The following is an 18629-nucleotide window of genomic DNA, read 5'->3' on the forward strand; positions in this document are numbered from 1 at the left end:
GCCGCGCCAACATCCACCTCGGCCCTGCTCCGTCTCACTGGGGCTGGAAACACACTCGATCGGATTCATCGAAGCGGCGAGGACACGGAAACAGAAGCTGACTGATAGACCAAGGGCTGGAATCCATGAGGGCTTCAGAAAAAGGATGCTGGAAAAACAAACCAAGGAGCAAGAGTTCTGAGAGCTTGCCGCTTTTCATCTTGCCTTTAACGTTTACATATCCTGACAAGTCTGACGGAAAGGCGGACGCCAGCTCACCCGATAACCGAACTCTTTTGATGTTGTCTAGCGAGATATGTTCCTCGTGGCTACCGATTGTATCTCGCCATTCAACCACGGGATGAAGAACGTAAAGTGGAATGTTAAATCACCCTGGTATGCGATTTTAAGAGCGAATCGCCCGACAATTGTTCCATATTATGATCAAAAACACCATCCTTTTTCGCCCGTTCACTCATATGGAAACAAACTGGCGATTTTGGCCAATCTTAATGGGCAATGTCAGGAATCAGGAGCGGTACACATGTGCATATTTACATACTTGTTTTTTATTGTTGCAGCCGAGAATCCAGCTTAACAAGTAAATACGTAGAGTTGAGATGCCCACCGATGGAAGCTGAGAATGAGATCGCAGAACTCGAGGAGTGTGTATTTACAGCCCTTCCAAAAAAGGATGGCGCTCGAGAGGAATTACCGCCCCTCGCTTGTGCAAATCCTTGCACTTCGTGATCCAGGTAAGTTTGCAGTGGAGCTTAAGCTTAACCATGTAGCCACATGCGATGTCCGACCGGACCAATTCCCCCCCCCCCCCCCCTCCAGCAGCCGCCAGATCCTGCTTCCCCCCTCAATTCCATCTCTCCCGGATCCTCGAATGGCTGAACCCTTTTCCACCCACCCTCTCCTCGCTCCGCGGAACTCGGCAAAAGGCGACTCCCGATCTACAGGAAGACAAATTGGACCGCGAAATCGGCGGAAAATTGTAGGTCTCTGACGAGTTGTTGATTCTGATGCCAGAAAGATTGAATGGAAGAAAAGAGCCGTCGGAAAGAATCTGATGATTGTTGGTGATCAAGCCATCGCCGGGAGTGATAGGAATTTTTCAGGTGCGAATAAATCCCTGTTAATGAAGCCCTAGTCAGCTTTGTTTGCCTCAGCCCTAACAAATTTCATCAGGGATTTATGTCTACGTATCACCATGCAGCAGGCTTGAAGGGATATCAAAAAATATTCCGGCCGATTTCGTCGCATAAGGCCTCCTTCTCTGGGGCCCCGTACTACCTCTCAAAATGACACAAGAAGCTCAACTCCAAAAAAGCTCAAATTATCATTGATGGTTTTATGGGCCTCTAATTTTCGTTAATTTTTAGGCTTTTTCTGACTTACATGCAAGGAAAAATCAATGTAAAAGTTTTAATCAAACTCCTTATTATTAATGCTGTCATGTTTGTTTTTTGAATATCATCTCTGGGCAAACATTTTTTTTCGAAAGCATGCAATAAAATAAGGCTATTCTCCTTCTTAATATCAAAGAGTGCTCTCGCTCAAAATAGAACCATGATTGACGAACAACCTGGTTCCTGTTAGGCTGTTGTTCACATGGTTTTGGTTAAGCTTATTTGCGCTATACAAGAATGAAGAACCCTTCGCAGTATTCAGTGAAGAAAATCCTTCAGGGAATACTAAAACATGTCGCGACTTGTCTAGCCTATTAGAAAACCTCAGCTGGTGTGGTTCCGACGAAGAAAAAAAAACTAGATCATTCCCAATTCTCCTTTTGGAGGAGTGCTAGGGCTACAGTTTTCACAAGGCGTGATAACCAGATTCGCCTGGACCTGACACATTTAGAGCAAACAGGCTCATTGGTGGCACATATTTTCCCAGTGAAAAGAAACAAGATTACCTTTCACTGCAGATTGCTGATATCCTACCAGAATTACGATTGAATGGATGAATGGAAATGATCATTGAGTTCTGAAGAGGGCCTTTCTCTTTACAGCAATCAAATACAATTGTAAAATACTGATGATGAAAAGAAAACTATTTCTCAAACTTGCTTTCAATTTTGATAAGGCTGGAACAAAAAGAGCAACAATATATGGCTATAAAGCAGAAGAAGAAAGTGAGAGTACAGAGACCATCGCCGTCCAAGGCTTATCGCAAAGTGTTGGAAGACGCGAAGAATATCAGTGTGAAATTAAACCGAATAGATTGGAATATAGTGCCTTACCTTCTTTTCTATTGAGATACTTGGTGTTCAGGCATATTCAGGACCAATCATGGCATGACAACTGATGTTAGTGGAAAATAAGGCAGGCAAACGGTTTCTAGCGATCTTCTTTGAGCCGGGGGAGGTGGAATTGAGGGCGGAAGCGGCCGCTGCTGGAGGGGGCGAATTGGTCCGGTCGGACATCGCATGTGGCTACATGGTTAAGCTTAAGCTCCACTGCAAACTTACCTGGATCACGAAGTGCAAGGATTTGCACAAGCTGCGAGGGGCGGTAATTCCTCTCGAGCGCCATCCTTTTTTGGAAGGGCTGTATGGTGTTCAAAATTGCATAAGATGTGTTTACATAACAGCATAACATGTGATTTTGGCTGGGAGATGTCAGCGTACAGCTAACCCAGGAGAGCTTGCAACTTGGCGCGCAAACTCCGAGACTTTGTGCCGCAGCGGCCAGACTTGTCCGCAGCTCCAGACATCCGTGCGCGCGGACCGTGCCCGGGGGAACCCGGGGGAGGAGCCTGCAGGAGAGCTGCCTGCCGCCGACCCAAACCCTGCCTGCCGCCACCACCAACCCACCACCCACCACCGCCGAATCGACTGCCAAGCGACGCCAGCCTGCCACCGCCACCAATTTCATCCATCCCCGTTGTCCATTCCATCCACCGCCGCTGTCGAATCCAGCCACCACCACCATCATCAAACCCAGCAGTCGCCACTGACATTGCAGCTTGGATTCTCTCACAGGTATGTTCCTATTTGATTTCCCTTGAATGTCACAAAGCTGATCCCTCCTCTAGACACCATGTTTGTCAAGTATTCAGCCTCCTTCAAATTCATCGTTGTTCGGGCAGCCCTTGATGGAAAACCACTCGCCGAAATCAACGCGGCAAATGGATCTGAGGTTAGTTCTGATTCCCTCCAACGGTGGTGTGTTCTATACAAAAAGACTCGTTCGGTTGTCGTCGATCCCAAAACGTACGAAAAAAGGGGGCGCCCTTTGGCTCTCAGTGAAGAAGAACGATTGTTTCTCTTGGAGCTAGTCACCGACAACCCAACGATCTACCTACAAGAAATTCAGCAGGCACTATCCACCGAATGCAACCTCCAAATCTCAGTCCAAACCATCTCAAACGAGCTTCATGGACGCCTCCAAATGAGTCAAAAAACTATGCGTAAGGTAAATCCGAATCAAGACCGGACTCAACGAGCCAAGTACCTCCTTTTGATGGCCAACTTTGAGCCTGAATGCCTCGTCTTCACTGGTCAGTTTTATTTCTTCTCTCTCTGAATTTTTATTTGTATATAGTAGCTAACACCCTCCCTCTCTGAAAGATGAAAGCGGGGTATGTTTGGATGCAGTGATCCGCACTCGGGGTTGGGCTCAAGTGGGTGAGAGGACATCACGGCTCCCGGTAGCGCGGGCTACCCACCGCTTCAATTTAATCCCAGCAGTGGCCCTGAGCGGGCTGGTTGCAGTGATGATACAGTCTGAAACTGTCAAGCGAATCGATTTCGAGACATACTTAGAGCATGTGTTGGTGAGTAGCTTGATGGATTCTGCGCGCGGCATCCTAACTGACCACTTTTTTTTTTGAAGCTTCCAAATATGAATCCATACCCAGGACCCCAAAGCATCGTTGTGATGGATAATGCGCAAATCCATCACAACGGGAACATCGAACGCATAGTCGAGGATCACGGCTGTCTGCTGATCTATCTTCCGGCCTACTCCCCCGACCTGAACCCAATTGAAAAGGGTTTTAGTGTGTTAAAATCATCACTCAGACAATATGGCGAACTTGATGGGGGCGAAACCAATGGGGAGGCAATCGAGGCCTTTGCAAGGCTTGTTTTCACCGACGAACTCATGCGAGGCCTGTTCCGAGGGTCTGGTTACACCAATTAATGGATCCCCGGACTACCGGCTGCCTGTTTTTTTGTATTGATAAACAACTTGCTCAATTCTTTATAACATTACTTTGTAATCAATGTGCTCGATTCTTTGACTTAACATTTGGTTTTTCTGCATATTTATCTGACTCCGGATGTAATTAACCACAAGATTGAGACTTCATTGGGAAAACGGGTCTGCTGAGATCCACCACAAGATTGAGACTTCATTGGGAAAACGGGTCTGCTGAGATCCTCCCGTTCCAAGAGCCTCCCATTCCAAGAGACCCATGTGATGCGCAAACTCATCTTGGACCAATCAAATGGACTATTGATTGCTCCTTCAAATGGACTATCGATTATAACAACGTTAACCAGTTTTATTTACAAAAAGAGATGGTCGGAAGGAGGTTAGAATTTACATAAAGAGATGGTCGGAAGGAGGCTAGAATGCTGGAGCTACAATGTATTGATGACTTTGAAACAATAAGGAAAAGGAGTACATAAGAATGGATCGGGGGAGTAAGATACTTATTGGTTTCTAGAACCCTGGTTTCTAGAAACCTTCATTAAGTGATGCGCATATTTCTTTGCAGATGAGACAATGGATCGGGCGGGGCCTTTGGGGATACCTCTGCTGGCAAGCTCGTCAGAACTGAAGGACTTGAACATAGTCCAGTGAGTGATCCCAAGGGTTCCGATCCCCTCAATGACTCCGGGGGAATCTGGATTGACGTGTGCAAATTCGAGGAAATCCTCGAGGCTGTGGTCCTCGCCGCTTGGAGGGGTTATTGGTGACAAAGCCCGGGTGGGATGTTCTGGGGTGCTGGGGCCGGTCGGGCCGGTCATTGAGTTCGAGGCGGCCAGTTGCGAGGCGGCCAGTTGCATTGGGTTCAAGAACACTCCCGGAGGCATTGAAAATCCAAACTGTGTTGGATATTGGAATCCGGCCGACGTTGTTGGATACTGAAACGCGGCCGAAACGGGAGCTGGAAGTGTGGGGTGAACTGGAGCTTGAGGCGGCGGTACATCCTCCTTGGTCTGAAATTGAAAGCTGTCCGATTTTGGGGGAACACGGAGGGTGACTTGGCCGGGGTTGGTCTTCTATGAATCTCATGAGCAGTCAGATCAGATCCTCAGCCATACATCCCAAGGGAATAAAGGGAATAGAACACACTCACAATCGCTTTGGCCCACATAGCAATTCGCTTGGGAGTCATCTTGAAAAACTCGTTGGGGTTCTCGGGATTGATGAACACGCCGACCTCGTGACTTCTAGTCAGGTGTTCAGCGGGTTCGTGGATACAGCCAAGTTGCTGCACCAAGTCCGTGAGGGAAGCCGCTTCCTGTGCACCTGCGGAGGGCCCATCGGATGGAGTTTCTTCAGAGCTGGGACCGGCATGCATGGTCCTGAGGTGTTTGTAGGCAGATTCTTTCTAAAATATCACACAAAATGAGGTCAATGAGACATTCCGACTGGGTTGAGGTGGACAGGAAAAAGCCACTTACCTGAGCTACAACTATCGGATCTTTCTGGACCAAGCGACATATAATCTGGCGGCTTTCCGGAGTGCCCTCGGCAACCAGGAGGAACTGGGTGAATATCTCATCGGAATCAATTCTTTTTTTTTGGGCTGCTGAAAACACGCGTCCATTTGGGATAATCACATTCCAAAAAATGTTACCTTTTAGAGCTTGGGCTCGGGCAAAGAATCCAAGCCCCTCGTCTTCGCTGTGTTCAATCTCATTGATTGCCGCAGCTTTGAAACTCTCGAGATCGTAGTTGTGAGTGTCCCAGTTGATCATCAGCTTGCCAGGTTCCGATTCGACTTTATTGTATTGGGGGCCAATGGAACCAGCTAGGCTTCGTCGCTTGCGGGGGTTTGCAGCAGGAGGTTTGGGAAGGGGCGTAAATAGGATGAACTTGATACTTATGGGAACCTCAGGGCGGCCCGAAGTGGATCCTGCACGATTGGGAAGTGCCTGGCTGTGTTGTTGAGAGTTGGTAGCCAATGATTGAGATAGTATCAAGTCGCTCGATTGGCTGGTGGCTGCGCTCAATCGGCTGGAGGTAAGCCCGAGAGTGATGGGTCGACGTGAGACGGTCTTTGCTGGCTTCGTATGAAGGCGTCCCGGCGGCGGTTGCGATCCGCGACCAAGTGAGCAGTGCCATCAAAAAGCGAGGGCACGTGTCTGTCGGCAGGCGGCGTCAGTGGGTGGTGGAACCATTCGCGGTATTCGGACGGTGAAACTGAACGATAACGGGAGTTATTGTCCATCCCAAACCTGCTACTTTTACGGAAATGATCAATTGCGGCATAGAAATTAGTTCGTGGTGAGAAAAGGCCCACACATGATGATGATAAACCAAAATAACTCACGCGTGTTGGATTGTTCCCCAATGGCACAATGGTTCCAAAGGACCGTTGTAAGACTCAAAAGTGGTAATGAAACCCTTTTGCTGAATGGTGAAGGGTATGATGGAGTTGCAAGCTCTGCCCTTCTGTTATCAGTCAACAAGACCCACCAAGCTCAGCTTGGCAAGTTTTATTAAGTGATAGGTCTGGTCTGTTCCAGATGAAATCTGTTTGACTGGCAACGTGTAAGTGTTTCAATTACTTTGTTATAAGGGTTGAAATGTTGTTATAAGGGTTGATTTATTGTTATAAGGGTTTTAGGATTTGAGTGTGGATGAGTGTTGGGTGACTTGTGAGTTCTGGGTGAGGAACTGGGGAGCAGGCCACTGGGGGTGGAGAGAGCTCCTTTTATAGACAAAATGGGAGCCCCTGAGGGGCTTGTGGGTTAGGGTTTCAGCTAATCTAGACAACAGGGTGAGGGATTTTAGCTGGTGGGAGTAGATACAAATGATGTCATAACCCCTCGCACATGAATGGTGTCAGAATATACAACAGAACATTCTAATGCATGCATGAGGTAACAGTAGACTGCATGAGCTGTCATACAGGGGGAATTAGTGTATACACAAAGTCTGAGGCTGCAGAAACAGTGTAAATGATGTCATACTATGTATATAAAGGAGTGTATGTAGTTAATATGTAATGAGTGTAGCCTGACAGGGAGATGTATGTTTGTATCCTGTGATATGTATAAGTGTACTACTGTGAAACTTGGGTTGGGGCAGATGACAGCTGGGTTACTGGGGCTGGCCGTGTGATATGTGTCCATGAGGTGTAACTTCCACACTAGAGGGGGTCCAGGGGTGCTTCCAGTGATGGCTAGGGGTGAAATTGGCCGTAGAATCCATTTCTGGGGTCCATTTGATGGTATCTTGAGGCCTATTATGAGTAATTATGTGGCATAGAAAAAACTTTTTATTTTTCCACTTTTCCGTCTACCACATCCTCCCCCAACTTATTGTCTGTCCCCAGACAATTTTGACGTGAAAAGTGCTTTCTGTCAAATTTTGAACCTGTGACATGGTGAATTTACGTGGTGATTTGCATGATCCTTGGAGAATTGGCCATTTTGACGTCTTCTGGGCCACGTGGCTTGAGAGGCTGTGCAGGGTGAAAATTGGCCAAAAATTTGATATTTGTCAATTTTAGGGTTTTTCTTGACAAGAACTTTTTGTTGGTTCTGGGGGTCGAAGTGCTGCGCGCAGTCCGCAGTCCGCAGTTGCGCAGTTGTGCTGCTTGTGCTGTGGTGGCGGCCGCAGCTGTTGCTCTAGCGCCTTAGGGTGCGCGCTATTGAAGCCGCGGGCCTCGGGTGTCGAGTAGTGATCGGGGACTCGACCCCGCCTCTGATGATTGGCTGGTCGGGCTTGGGGCCCGGGTACACAGTGCTGATGGTGCCCGCCCGTCCAAGCTCTCGTTCGGTCTCGAGTGTCTTACCCCGCCACGGGGTATGTGTATGTTGTCGACCTTACCCCATAGGGGGGATCGATCTGGATCAATATGTTCTCTGCCAGCAACCAGCCCTTCGACTTCGCCGATCTTCCGACCTCTTCGACTACGTCACCGGCGCTCAATGTCAACTCAGTCTTTCCGTGGACTCGTTCTCGCCTCGGACCACTTCTTGGAAGTGGGTTCTTTCTCTTTTTCTGTTCAGGCAGTTCTTTGATTTGGGAGCGCCCTCTCGACCTTGGTTCCAAAGAAAAGAAGACGAAAAAAGAAAAAAATCCCTTTGTGTATACAAGATCTGACAGCTGACAGCCCGATTTTGCTTCAACAGCACGCGTCGTACTACCGCCGCTGACCGTCGAACGATTGCTTGCTCAAGACCCTCCACCTGATCATATTGTCTAGAACCTGCTGGTGAGCAGGGCTGTGGATGGTGAGTATTTATACTAAACTTGCTGCAGAGTTGCCTATTTCGCGATCTGCAGCTGTCAGGTTCATTAACAGCCCCACTCGTACCACCGATTTGACAGCTTTGACATCATTTATGGACGTTCTTGATTGAAGTATGTACATCAAGAGATCCTCCTTTCTATTTTTACATTAGCCGGTGATAAGGCGGCGAGACTGACGACCGTCTCTTTGTCTTTATTTCCTTTGGCTCGGTTCCATCTTGGATTGTTACAGCCGGGTCGAACGACATGCTCGCCTTCTAAATGAGCAGACCGTTCGTTTCATTTTGGCGAGTCTGGAAGTGGGCCCAAGTGCCCTACATATGGACCGGTAGGTGCCCGCAGAACCCGGTCGAGTATAAAAGAGCTCCCTCCCCTCCTGATTTTTCTACCATCAACCACCTTCTCACTCTCATTCATTCTACAGTATACCTGAGTTCCTTTAGACTATCCTCTGAGGAACCGAGGAGTATCCAACGAAACGTTGGCTCGTGTGAGCCTTTGTTGTCTGTGTAGCTACACATTTAGCTTCCTTAGCCACTGTGTCGCTGACCCGTTTGTTTGTTTTTACTGTTTGCTAGCTGGGATTCTCCATCCACAATCCCATCCTGATCATGGATGGATCAATATATCGAGGAGGGACTATCACCCCTGCTTGGTTTCAGTGGACCAGTCAGTGAATGGAGTCCGTTAATCACACGGACCTCGGTTCTGTGCCGAACGAACTTGAGAGGATCGAGCTGCTGGAGATAGGGCTGCTCCAACCGAGCACCCATTCACTGTCGACCGAGGCGGTCGCTGAAGTGGCAGAGTTTGACTTTGCCGGTAGATTATCACCCCAGGTCACCGTCCGGGTTCCCAGGTCATCGCCTTGACTCCGTCCCCGTCTTGGGTTAAACAAAATAAGTCTTTCATCTTTTATCCGATCTTGTCGGCTCCTGGCTGATCCGGATATCTGGTCCGTAGCTACTGGGTACTGGGAACGCTCCCCCGGCTCCGTCAAAGTTTGAACCAGGGTTGTTCAGCTTGAGCCATTGCTCTGCAGCCTATTATCTATGGCATTAGTACTCTTAGACCTGAGTATCATGAGCTCCCTGGTTGTTTGTTATGTACAATGTAAGATCATCGCTCCGATTCCAAAATAGTTGGTTCAAGAGTGATCCACGTTAACCAAAAGAGCCCAATCCGAGTCGAAAAAACTAAGAATCTGATCCAAGATGAGAACAGGGTTATTGATTGTCCCAGTGCCGCAGTTGAGTCTGTTGTGAAGTTTTGTGATGATCCAGCCAAAAAAATCTGAACCCAAAAATGAAATGAGAGCCCCCTCCCCCAACTTAGAAGGTTGTCCTCAACCTCAAAGAAAGTGAGTTATTTGTAAGCAAGAAAAGAAAAAAGAAAGTAAAAAAAAGAGTGTAGTTTTCAAAAACGAGTGTGGATAAGCCGTTTAAACTCTTGCTGAGGAGGTAGATTTAGTGGAAGGTTTCCATAGACTTTTGAGATATTCTGAATTGTGGCAAGTAATACTGTGAGATTGATGGTGGGAGGATGGTGATAAAAGAGTGACTTTTTGAAAGAATGTGAGTTCCTCCCCCAACTTGAAAGATTCAAGCCCCAAGAGTTTCAGAATTTAGAGCTGATATCTGTTTGTGATGATTTAGAAAAGAGAAAAATGATAATTGTTTAACCAATTCCAACAAGGAGCCTTGGGCGGTTGAAGTGTGTCTGAAGTTGTCCAAAGCGGTCGGGCGGAATCTCCAGTGACAGTTGAACCAGGAGCTTCCTGAGTGAGTAAAATAAGTAAATAAATTGATTCCTTTGTGATTCAAGATGATATAGATCATTGATTGATCTTTTCAATTCTTGTTTAGTTTCTGAATGGTCTTCATTGAGTTTGCTACTTGAATTTGTTGTTGTTGAGTTAATATCTGGTGGAACCGGCGCAGGCGGCAAGATAAAAATGTCTTCAGACGGTGTACTGATTGGATTTTGTGAGTCTGTTGGGTTGAGATCTGTAGTAGTACTAATACTTGGGTTGCATATACTGATAGTCTTGCCTTCATTTTCTCCAGGGTCTGTATCTGTGGGTCCTGGGGCTTGAAGGGACAGTTTGTTGAAAATTTCTTCTTGTTGATCCAAGTGAGGTTTAAAGAGGTGCTTGTTGAAAATCTTGCTTCCTGGTTTGTTGATATCTTCAATCAAAGCTATAGTCGGGATGTGAGAAAATTGAGGATCCTGAACTGTTGTTTCTGTAAGGATAGAATCTTCAATTTGTGAGTCATGGGTGTTAAGTTGATGTGTCTGACAATCCACAGTTTGGTTTTGTTGACTAGATTGATCCAAAATTCCTTCCTGATCCATGCTGATTGCCATATCCACATCATTGGAGCCAGATTCTGGTATGTCAATAACAAAGTGTTTAAGCTCCATTGGTGTATCCATTAAGTTTGACACTGTTTTCTGGTTTACCACTATATCCTGTAGATGAATTGTTGAGGCCGCTTGTTCAAAAACCAATTCCTGAGAGTAAGTTTCTGTTTCCGTAATAGGTTCTGAATTATCTGTTATTGGTTCCAAAACATCCATAACAGGTTGTGTGATTTTCATGGCTGGTTCATGTTCACTTGGTTCTTCTGTGAATTTGAGTTGCTGGTTGTAATCTGGAGGTAAGTCTAGTGCCTTTGCTTGTTTTTGGAGTTCCAAAAGTTCTTGCTGCAGAGTTTCAATTTTTCTCAAGAAGTATTCCTCTATCTGTATAACTTCCATTTCCGCAGCGGCAACCAGGTGATTCCATTCAGTAACTTCATATTTCCCACTTTTCCCTTTTTGAAGCTGGCCGTTATTGAATAAGGTTTGTTTGATGTTGTCCTGACTTTCTCTTGAAAAGGAACTTAAGAATAAAAAACTGGCTTCTTCTTTCTTCCAAACCTGGTAGGATTCCATCATGTAATCAAGTATTGTGTTGAATTTTCCAAGATATCTTCTGTAAGCCTGGTAGGTTAAAATTCCTTGTTGCGCCTGTTGTTCTGCTACCTTGAATAGATCCTTCTTGGTGTACAAAACTGAAGCATCAAATTCTCCCCAGGTGTCAATCATTGCCGTACGCAGGGTATCCCAGTTGCATTCTTTGTAACCGTCCATGTCCTCGATTTGGCACTTCAGTTCCTCTGTTTGTATGAATCGTCCAATCTGAAGAGCTCTTTGAAATTTTGTTGAACCAAACCAATCTGCTGCCCTTTCGTATCTCCATAGGAATTCAAAGAATCGATTTAATCCATCGTAGAATAATTCATAGTCATCAATGATTCCTGGTGGATAATCGGATTCTTGGTATGATAGACTTGGTTGTTGATAAGGTATTGGTTGATGTTGATAATATGTTGTTTGTTGATATTGATGATGTTCTGGATGTTGTCTTTGTTGAAATTGGGGTTGATCTTGATATTTAGGTTCTTGAATGGCTTCTTTCTTGTTGATTCCATAAGCAAAACGTTGTTGATGTGACACAGTGCCTCTGAGTGGAATATTCCGGTTTTGTTGAGTTTCATCTGAGTCACGTAAGTGTTCTTCAGAAGGATCTCTGAATTGATTCTCTCGTCCTTTCCCTTTGTCTTTCCTTGGCCAAGTTGACATTGTATTTTCCATATTCCTACTCATAGCAGGAGTCCCCGTGAAAGGTCTTGTCCTTGAAGTGGTTCTTGAATTAATTGTATCTTCAAAATCTGGTACGCCAAATGCTATATTCATGTTGATTCTTGTTGATTCCATAGTTTCATTATACGTTCGATCCTTGGTAACTGTTACTGTGCTCTGAAAAAGAAACAATAATATCTGGTCTCTGGTCTCTTTACCAGGGCAAATTGGGGGGGTTTTTAATATTGATATAAATAACTTTACCGTGCTGGGAGGGTTCTTCAAACAATATCCTAATTATCTGAATCCTTAGGTACTACACACCGTCTTTCAGTATATAATTGGCTGTTTCCTTTGAGTGGGCTCCAGAGTTTTCTTCTAACAGTATCTAATTATCCGGATCCTTGGGTACTACACACCGTCTTCCAGTATATAAATAGCTGCTTCCTTCAAAACACTCCTTTCAGGTTTGGTAGTTATGTGTTCCTTTCAGAGGTTTGTAGTTGGTTCCTTAGATGGTTCCTAATAGTCGACTAGTTGTCCAACAGAATAACTGAATATGCCGTTGATTGTTCTAGATTTGTTAATAAATTTGATTCTTTTCTCCGCTAGAAGTTCAGATCCTTTGGCAAGTCCTTCTGGTTTGAGTTGAAATTGGTTCCTGGGATGGTTCAAAAGTTGACTAGTTGTCCAACGGAATAAATGAATATGCCACTGTCCGTACTAGAGTTGTTGATGGATTGATCCTTTTTCACTAGCACAATTGTGATCCCTTCGATGATTACTTTGGGTTGAATTGAAGTTCGTTACACGTGGTTGATCAAACAAGATTATCCAATCACGTTGGGAACTCCCTTGTAAGACTCAAAAGTGGTAATGAAACCCTTTTGCTGAATGGTGAAGGGTATGATGGAGTTGCAAGCTCTGCCCTTCTGTTATCAGTCAACAAGACCCACCAAGCTCAGCTTGGCAAGTTTTATTAAGTGATAGGTCTGGTCTGTTCCAGATGAAATCTGTTTGACTGGCAACGTGTAAGTGTTTCAATTACTTTGTTATAAGGGTTGAAATGTTGTTATAAGGGTTGATTTATTGTTATAAGGGTTTTAGGATTTGAGTGTGGATGAGTGTTGGGTGACTTGTGAGTTCTGGGTGAGGAACTGGGGAGCAGGCCACTGGGGGTGGAGAGAGCTCCTTTTATAGACAAAATGGGAGCCCCTGAGGGGCTTGTGGGTTAGGGTTTCAGCTAATCTAGACAACAGGGTGAGGGATTTTAGCTGGTGGGAGTAGATACAAATGATGTCATAACCCCTCGCACATGAATGGTGTCAGAATATACAACAGAACATTCTAATGCATGCATGAGGTAACAGTAGACTGCATGAGCTGTCATACAGGGGGAATTAGTGTATACACAAAGTCTGAGGCTGCAGAAACAGTGTAAATGATGTCATACTATGTATATAAAGGAGTGTATGTAGTTAATATGTAATGAGTGTAGCCTGACAGGGAGATGTATGTTTGTATCCTGTGATATGTATAAGTGTACTACTGTGAAACTTGGGTTGGGGCAGATGACAGCTGGGTTACTGGGGCTGGCCGTGTGATATGTGTCCATGAGGTGTAACTTCCACACTAGAGGGGGTCCAGGGGTGCTTCCAGTGATGGCTAGGGGTGAAATTGGCCGTAGAATCCATTTCTGGGGTCCATTTGATGGTATCTTGAGGCCTAGTATGAGTAATTATGTGGCATAGAAAAAACTTTTTATTTTTCCACTTTTCCGTCTACCACACCGTTGGGGTTGATTTTACTGGGGGTGGCGGTGGCGGGGTTGATGGATTCGGCGGTGGTGGGTGGTGGGTTGGTGGTGGCGGCAGGCAGGGTTTGGGTCGGCGGCAGGCAGCTCTCCTGCAGGCTCCTCCCCCGGGTTCCCCCGGGCACGGTCCGCGCGCACGGATGTCTGGAGCTGCGGACAAGTCTGGCCGCTGCGGCACAAAGTCTCGGAGTTTGCGCGCCAAGTTGCAAGCTCTCCTGGGTTAGCTGTACATAAAACTTAAAGTGACATCTCCCAGCCAAAATTGCAGCTTATGCTGTTATGTAAAAAAATCTTATGCAATTTTGAACACCATAATTCTTCGATTGACATAGCAGAGCCTGCGACACCCTGCGTTCGGGGTTGAGCACCCAGCAAGAATATTTCCACAGCAGCTTCACGACATCCCCGACGATGAGAACGGACAAAGTCAGGATAGCAATCTGTCAATTCGACTCTCACCAACCAACGGCTGCCTCATGTTCACCAGAGAGCCTCGAGCCATCCCCGTCGTTTGCCGAACATGAGATCAAGAACTTAGCCAAGGCCAAGGAATTCATCGCTCGAGCTGTTCACGACCGGGCCGATCTGATCATCTTTCCTGAGTTAAGAGCTCCATCTTCTCATTCAACTAAATTTTATCAGCAGAAGAGACTAATTGAAGTTGAAGTATGACGTCATATACAGATATTTTATTACCGGAGTAATCGAAGACCATTTACATCTAGCCTCCAAAGAATCCAAATGGATCAAGGAGTTCCAAAGCTTAGCCATCGAGCACCAGATCGACATCATCCCGGGCACGATTGTGGAAGAAGCAGAACAGGAAGAGGCCGTCGATCGACGCGACTTATTCAACTCGTATGTCATCAAGCATTTACGCCCTCCCTTCTGAAACCTGATGTGGTTTGGAGTGATGTGAATCACCTCATGACAAGCTTGCAGACTCCAGCAGACTCCAGTGTCTAGCGAGCTGGCGCCTAACCCAGTAACTGGTTTACCCAAGCCCGGGCTCTGAACTGAACCTCCGTTTCTCATCTTTCCTGGCTCGGTAGGGCTTATTACGTCGATAAATCGGGCCAGATCCTCGGAAAATATCGAAAGAAGAACCTGTGGTATGTGATCCTGATCATGCGTATGCAATATTTTAGTGAGCTTGCACTGATAGACTTCTCCCCTTCAAGGCACGCGTTAGTTCTGGATTCCTACACGTTTTGTTTCAGCCAGATCCCTTCTCACACATGCTTGTCGATTTCGGACCCACGGCCTTAAAACACACACACAGAGAGAAGGTAAGTTTGTGTCATCATTCGAGGATTTCTTTCCTATAACTTGCGAAAAAAGTAGAACATTTGTCGAAAACATACTAAAACATTTCCTGCTGCTCGGTTGTCCCATATATCGTGCCAAAGTACCTCACGCCGTGTCCTAAGACCAATCAAGTATTCGAAGCGCTAGGCGGCTTAAGAATTGGGATGCTAATCTGTAAGCTTTCTCTTGACAAGAAAACGGCGAAGATATGAATAAAAATAATTATTTTGATATGATTGTTGCAACGCGTGTAGGTTGGGATTTGGCGTGGCCAGAAGCGTTTCGCGATGTACGTCCCGGTTATTTTTTGTCGTTTGGAATACGAAAAAGAGAAAAGGGTTGATGTTTGTAGAGATTGGTGTGCATAGTTGATGAAACAAGATGTGGACATGATCATTGTCCCAAGTTTTTGGACTCTAGACCAACCGGAGTCCAAGATGATCAAACATGACCCGACGGGCGTCCACGAGGCCAATCTCATCGACGGATTAGTGACCAGTAGGGCTCTTGAATCCGAGGCTTGTGTTGTTTTTGTCAAGTTGAATTGTTATTCCATATCTCAACCTCATTCTTCTTCCATATCTCAACCTCTCTCTCTCTCTCTCTCTCTCTCTCTCTCTCTCTCTCTCTCTCTCTCTCTTCTCTCTCTCTCTCTCTCTCTCTCTCTCTCTCTCTCTCTCTCTCTTTCTGTAACTAACCTCCTGAATACTAACACTGTTTTTTGGCGGTAGTTGTGGGGGTAAGAAAGAGGAAGGCTTTTTAGGAAGATCGTCGATAAGTTTACCCTTGAAAGGACACCTGGTCAACTTTGTCGAACCAGACGAAGAGCTTCGGATAGTTGACGTGGACCTCTCCGTCCTAAAAGTTTAGTTTAAAATCACTCTTCCCCTACCCTTCCTTACATACTTTACTTCAAGCTGCGAGGCTAATTCATCCAACCCACCCGCCCCCTGTTGCGTTTGTTTTTGCGTAGGATGCCAGGAAAGTTTATAAAGTTCGAGAGGAGTACTATTCCAAGTCCTTTTGAGAGTTCATTCAAGTTTTCCATATGTATATCAGCTTGGAGAAGCTTGGAAACAAATACAACTGATGTGCCATGATAGTATAATAAAATATTATGTAGAAGAGAGCAAGAAAGGACCATTACACAACCATTTAAAGGAAACAGTGGGCGGAAGCTCATGACATTCTATTGCCTGGTGACTTATCAGGAATCTTTGCATGGAGAGAGGGGGGGCGGGGACCAAACGAAAAAAGGATGTGCTTTACTTGGTGGTATTTTTGTGCCTACCATTTCAGGGTTTGGCCACAAAGTTCATACATTTTGCTTAGATAGGGGACCTCAGCTTTCCAGAGGGCCCTGTATGTGTGTCTATTTCTGCTTATTTCTGTTTTGGAATGATGACGAAACCAACTTCATCCTTTATTTTCATGTACCTCTATTTACAGTTTTACCAAGATAATAAAATCTTGTTATTGAGAATTGAATTGTACCTAAGTAGTTGCCCGACAGTGCAAGCTCAATCTTGCCTGCCATTGAGTAAGACAGCTGCCGATGGCCAGTGATGCTTGTTTTGTCCAACAAGCTGGCCTTTCCCCATCGGCATCCTCAGTCTTGTTCATATGTATTTAAACATGTAAACACAAGCGAGAGGCTTGAGTCGATTCCCCGCCCCTCTCCGGTCGATTCGATCCCCGCAGTCACTCTCTGGATCGAAATCTATCGAAATACACCTGCAAGGCTGTCACCCCCCCTGTCACAGCTCTCGGCCCCTTGCCCCTATAAAAAGCCCCAGGACTACTTGGCTGGGGAGTTGTCCCCCGGCGAGAAAGACGAAACGATGAACAGCCAACCTATCATCCAACAGATACTCAACACCACCTCAGCACTGCTACCTTCGCTACAGTCCTGGGAACAGTTCAGGCTTGAAAACAAGATCGAACAGAGCCATCTCTACTCGGGCTCAAACCTCGATTCCCTGTCGATCTTCGAGCAGCTCTGGTTGAGATGGTACCTCTACTTCCCCAACCCGATCATCGCAACCGGAGTCATGAGCTTCCTCATCCACGAGGCTAGTAGTCCCTATATCCTAAGGCCGTCCGCCCCAAAGGACAACAAAAAATTGACACACTGCACATCCATATCATACAGACATGCTACTTTGGTCGTTGTATTCCCTGGATGATCGTCGGCAAAATCAGAGCATTCGATAAATACAAGTTACAACCCAATAAAATGGCCAGTCGAGAAGATCAATGGAAATGCATCAAATACGTCCTCTGGACACATTTCACAGTTGAAATCGGACAGGTATCTAGTCAAATATTCCCTCTTCAATACAAACATGGAAATCCTGGATCATGTTTTATTTACTGCGGTTTTTGCTTTTTTTTTAGATCTGGGGTTTTCATCCTCTGGCAGAATACTTTGGTATGGCCACTCACTCGGTCCCGTTCCCGTCGATCTCCACGATGGCCTATCAAATCATATTGTTCTTTGTCTTTGAAGAGTTAAGCATTCTCCCATTTCCCCATCAGCTTTCATCTCCATTCCCACTTTCTGACCCCTTCCCATGTCCGACCCGTATTTTTCATCCTCTCCAGTTTCTTCCACTATTGGGCCCATCGAGCATTACATACTGGTCAACTGTACAAAAAGATCCACAAACTTCACCACGAGTTCTCAGCCCCATTCGGTCTGGCTGCTGAATATGCACATCCACTCGAGATCCTCATCCTGGGTATCGGGACAATCGGAGGCCCGTTACTCTGGTGCGTACTCACGAAAGGAAACCTCCACATTTTGACGATGTACATTTGGGTTATCCTTCGGTTGTTCCGTAAGTACTGCTTTGTTCATCCCATCGGGGAATTCTACCTCGATTTTCATTCAGAAGCTAGAAAGGAATAGCCCCCCTCTGATCAATCTTGTCCTTCTTTCTTGGCGAAACCTCGTTTTCAGAGGCTGTGGATGCTCATTCGGGCTACGATTTCCCCTGGTCATTACGCAACATCTTGCCCTTCTGGTCTGGGGCCGACCATCACGATTACCATCACGAAAAGTTCGTCGGATGTTACTCAACAAGCTTCAGGTGGATGGACCACTTCTTCGGCACCGACAAGGGATATCACGAATATCGCAAAAAACAAAAACTTGCTAAACTTAATAAGGAGAAAACTCAATGATGATGCTTTCCTTGGCCCTTTTATCTGGTCAAAAGAACTTATACCGCACTTTCCCTATCCCTTTTTTCTCCCTGCACAATAGAAACTATAAAAAAACAAGTATCCCTGCTCAAGTTATTATCTAGATTTTCATATCGAGAATCAACGTTTCAGTGCATGTGTCACAAATATATATCTATAATCTTTTTCCCTTTTTCTAATTGATTGATCCGTATTGGTTCGTTCTTAAAACTAGAGAGGGTGAGTGTAACGGTTCAAACAGCCCCTAA

General features: G+C 45.8%; 3 protein-coding genes across 3 annotated transcripts; all 3 read left to right on the forward strand.

Annotated features, from left to right (window-relative positions):
• Positions 1-673: 673 nt before the first annotated feature.
• PtA15_5A40 (uncharacterized protein) lies at positions 674-983 on the forward strand (the record flags this gene model as incomplete). Its single annotated transcript, XM_053169168.1, has 2 exons — positions 674-734; positions 823-983. The coding sequence occupies 2 exons, from the start codon at positions 674-676 to the stop codon at positions 981-983; spliced, it is 222 nt and encodes a 73-aa protein (XP_053020025.1).
• A 13294-nt stretch (positions 984-14277) lies between these two features.
• On the forward strand, positions 14278-16044 carry PtA15_5A41 (uncharacterized protein; the record flags this gene model as incomplete). Its single annotated transcript, XM_053169179.1, has 9 exons — positions 14278-14468; positions 14551-14724; positions 14919-14978; positions 15048-15053; positions 15149-15155; positions 15276-15348; positions 15429-15463; positions 15543-15712; positions 15906-16044. The coding sequence occupies 9 exons, from the start codon at positions 14278-14280 to the stop codon at positions 16042-16044; spliced, it is 855 nt and encodes a 284-aa protein (XP_053020026.1).
• Positions 16045-16739: 695 nt separating this feature from the next.
• On the forward strand, positions 16740-18360 carry PtA15_5A42 (uncharacterized protein; the record flags this gene model as incomplete). The annotated part of the gene is made up of 5 exons (XM_053169190.1): positions 16740-17272; positions 17377-17485; positions 17572-17684; positions 17779-18014; positions 18137-18360. 5 exons carry the CDS (start codon positions 16740-16742, stop codon positions 18358-18360), a joined length of 1215 nt encoding a protein of 404 aa, XP_053020027.1.
• Between the last annotated feature and the right edge of the window lie 269 nt (positions 18361-18629).

Source organism: Puccinia triticina, chromosome 5A (assembly GCF_026914185.1).
Source record: "Puccinia triticina chromosome 5A, complete sequence".
Lineage (NCBI taxonomy): Eukaryota > Fungi > Basidiomycota > Pucciniomycetes > Pucciniales > Pucciniaceae > Puccinia > Puccinia triticina.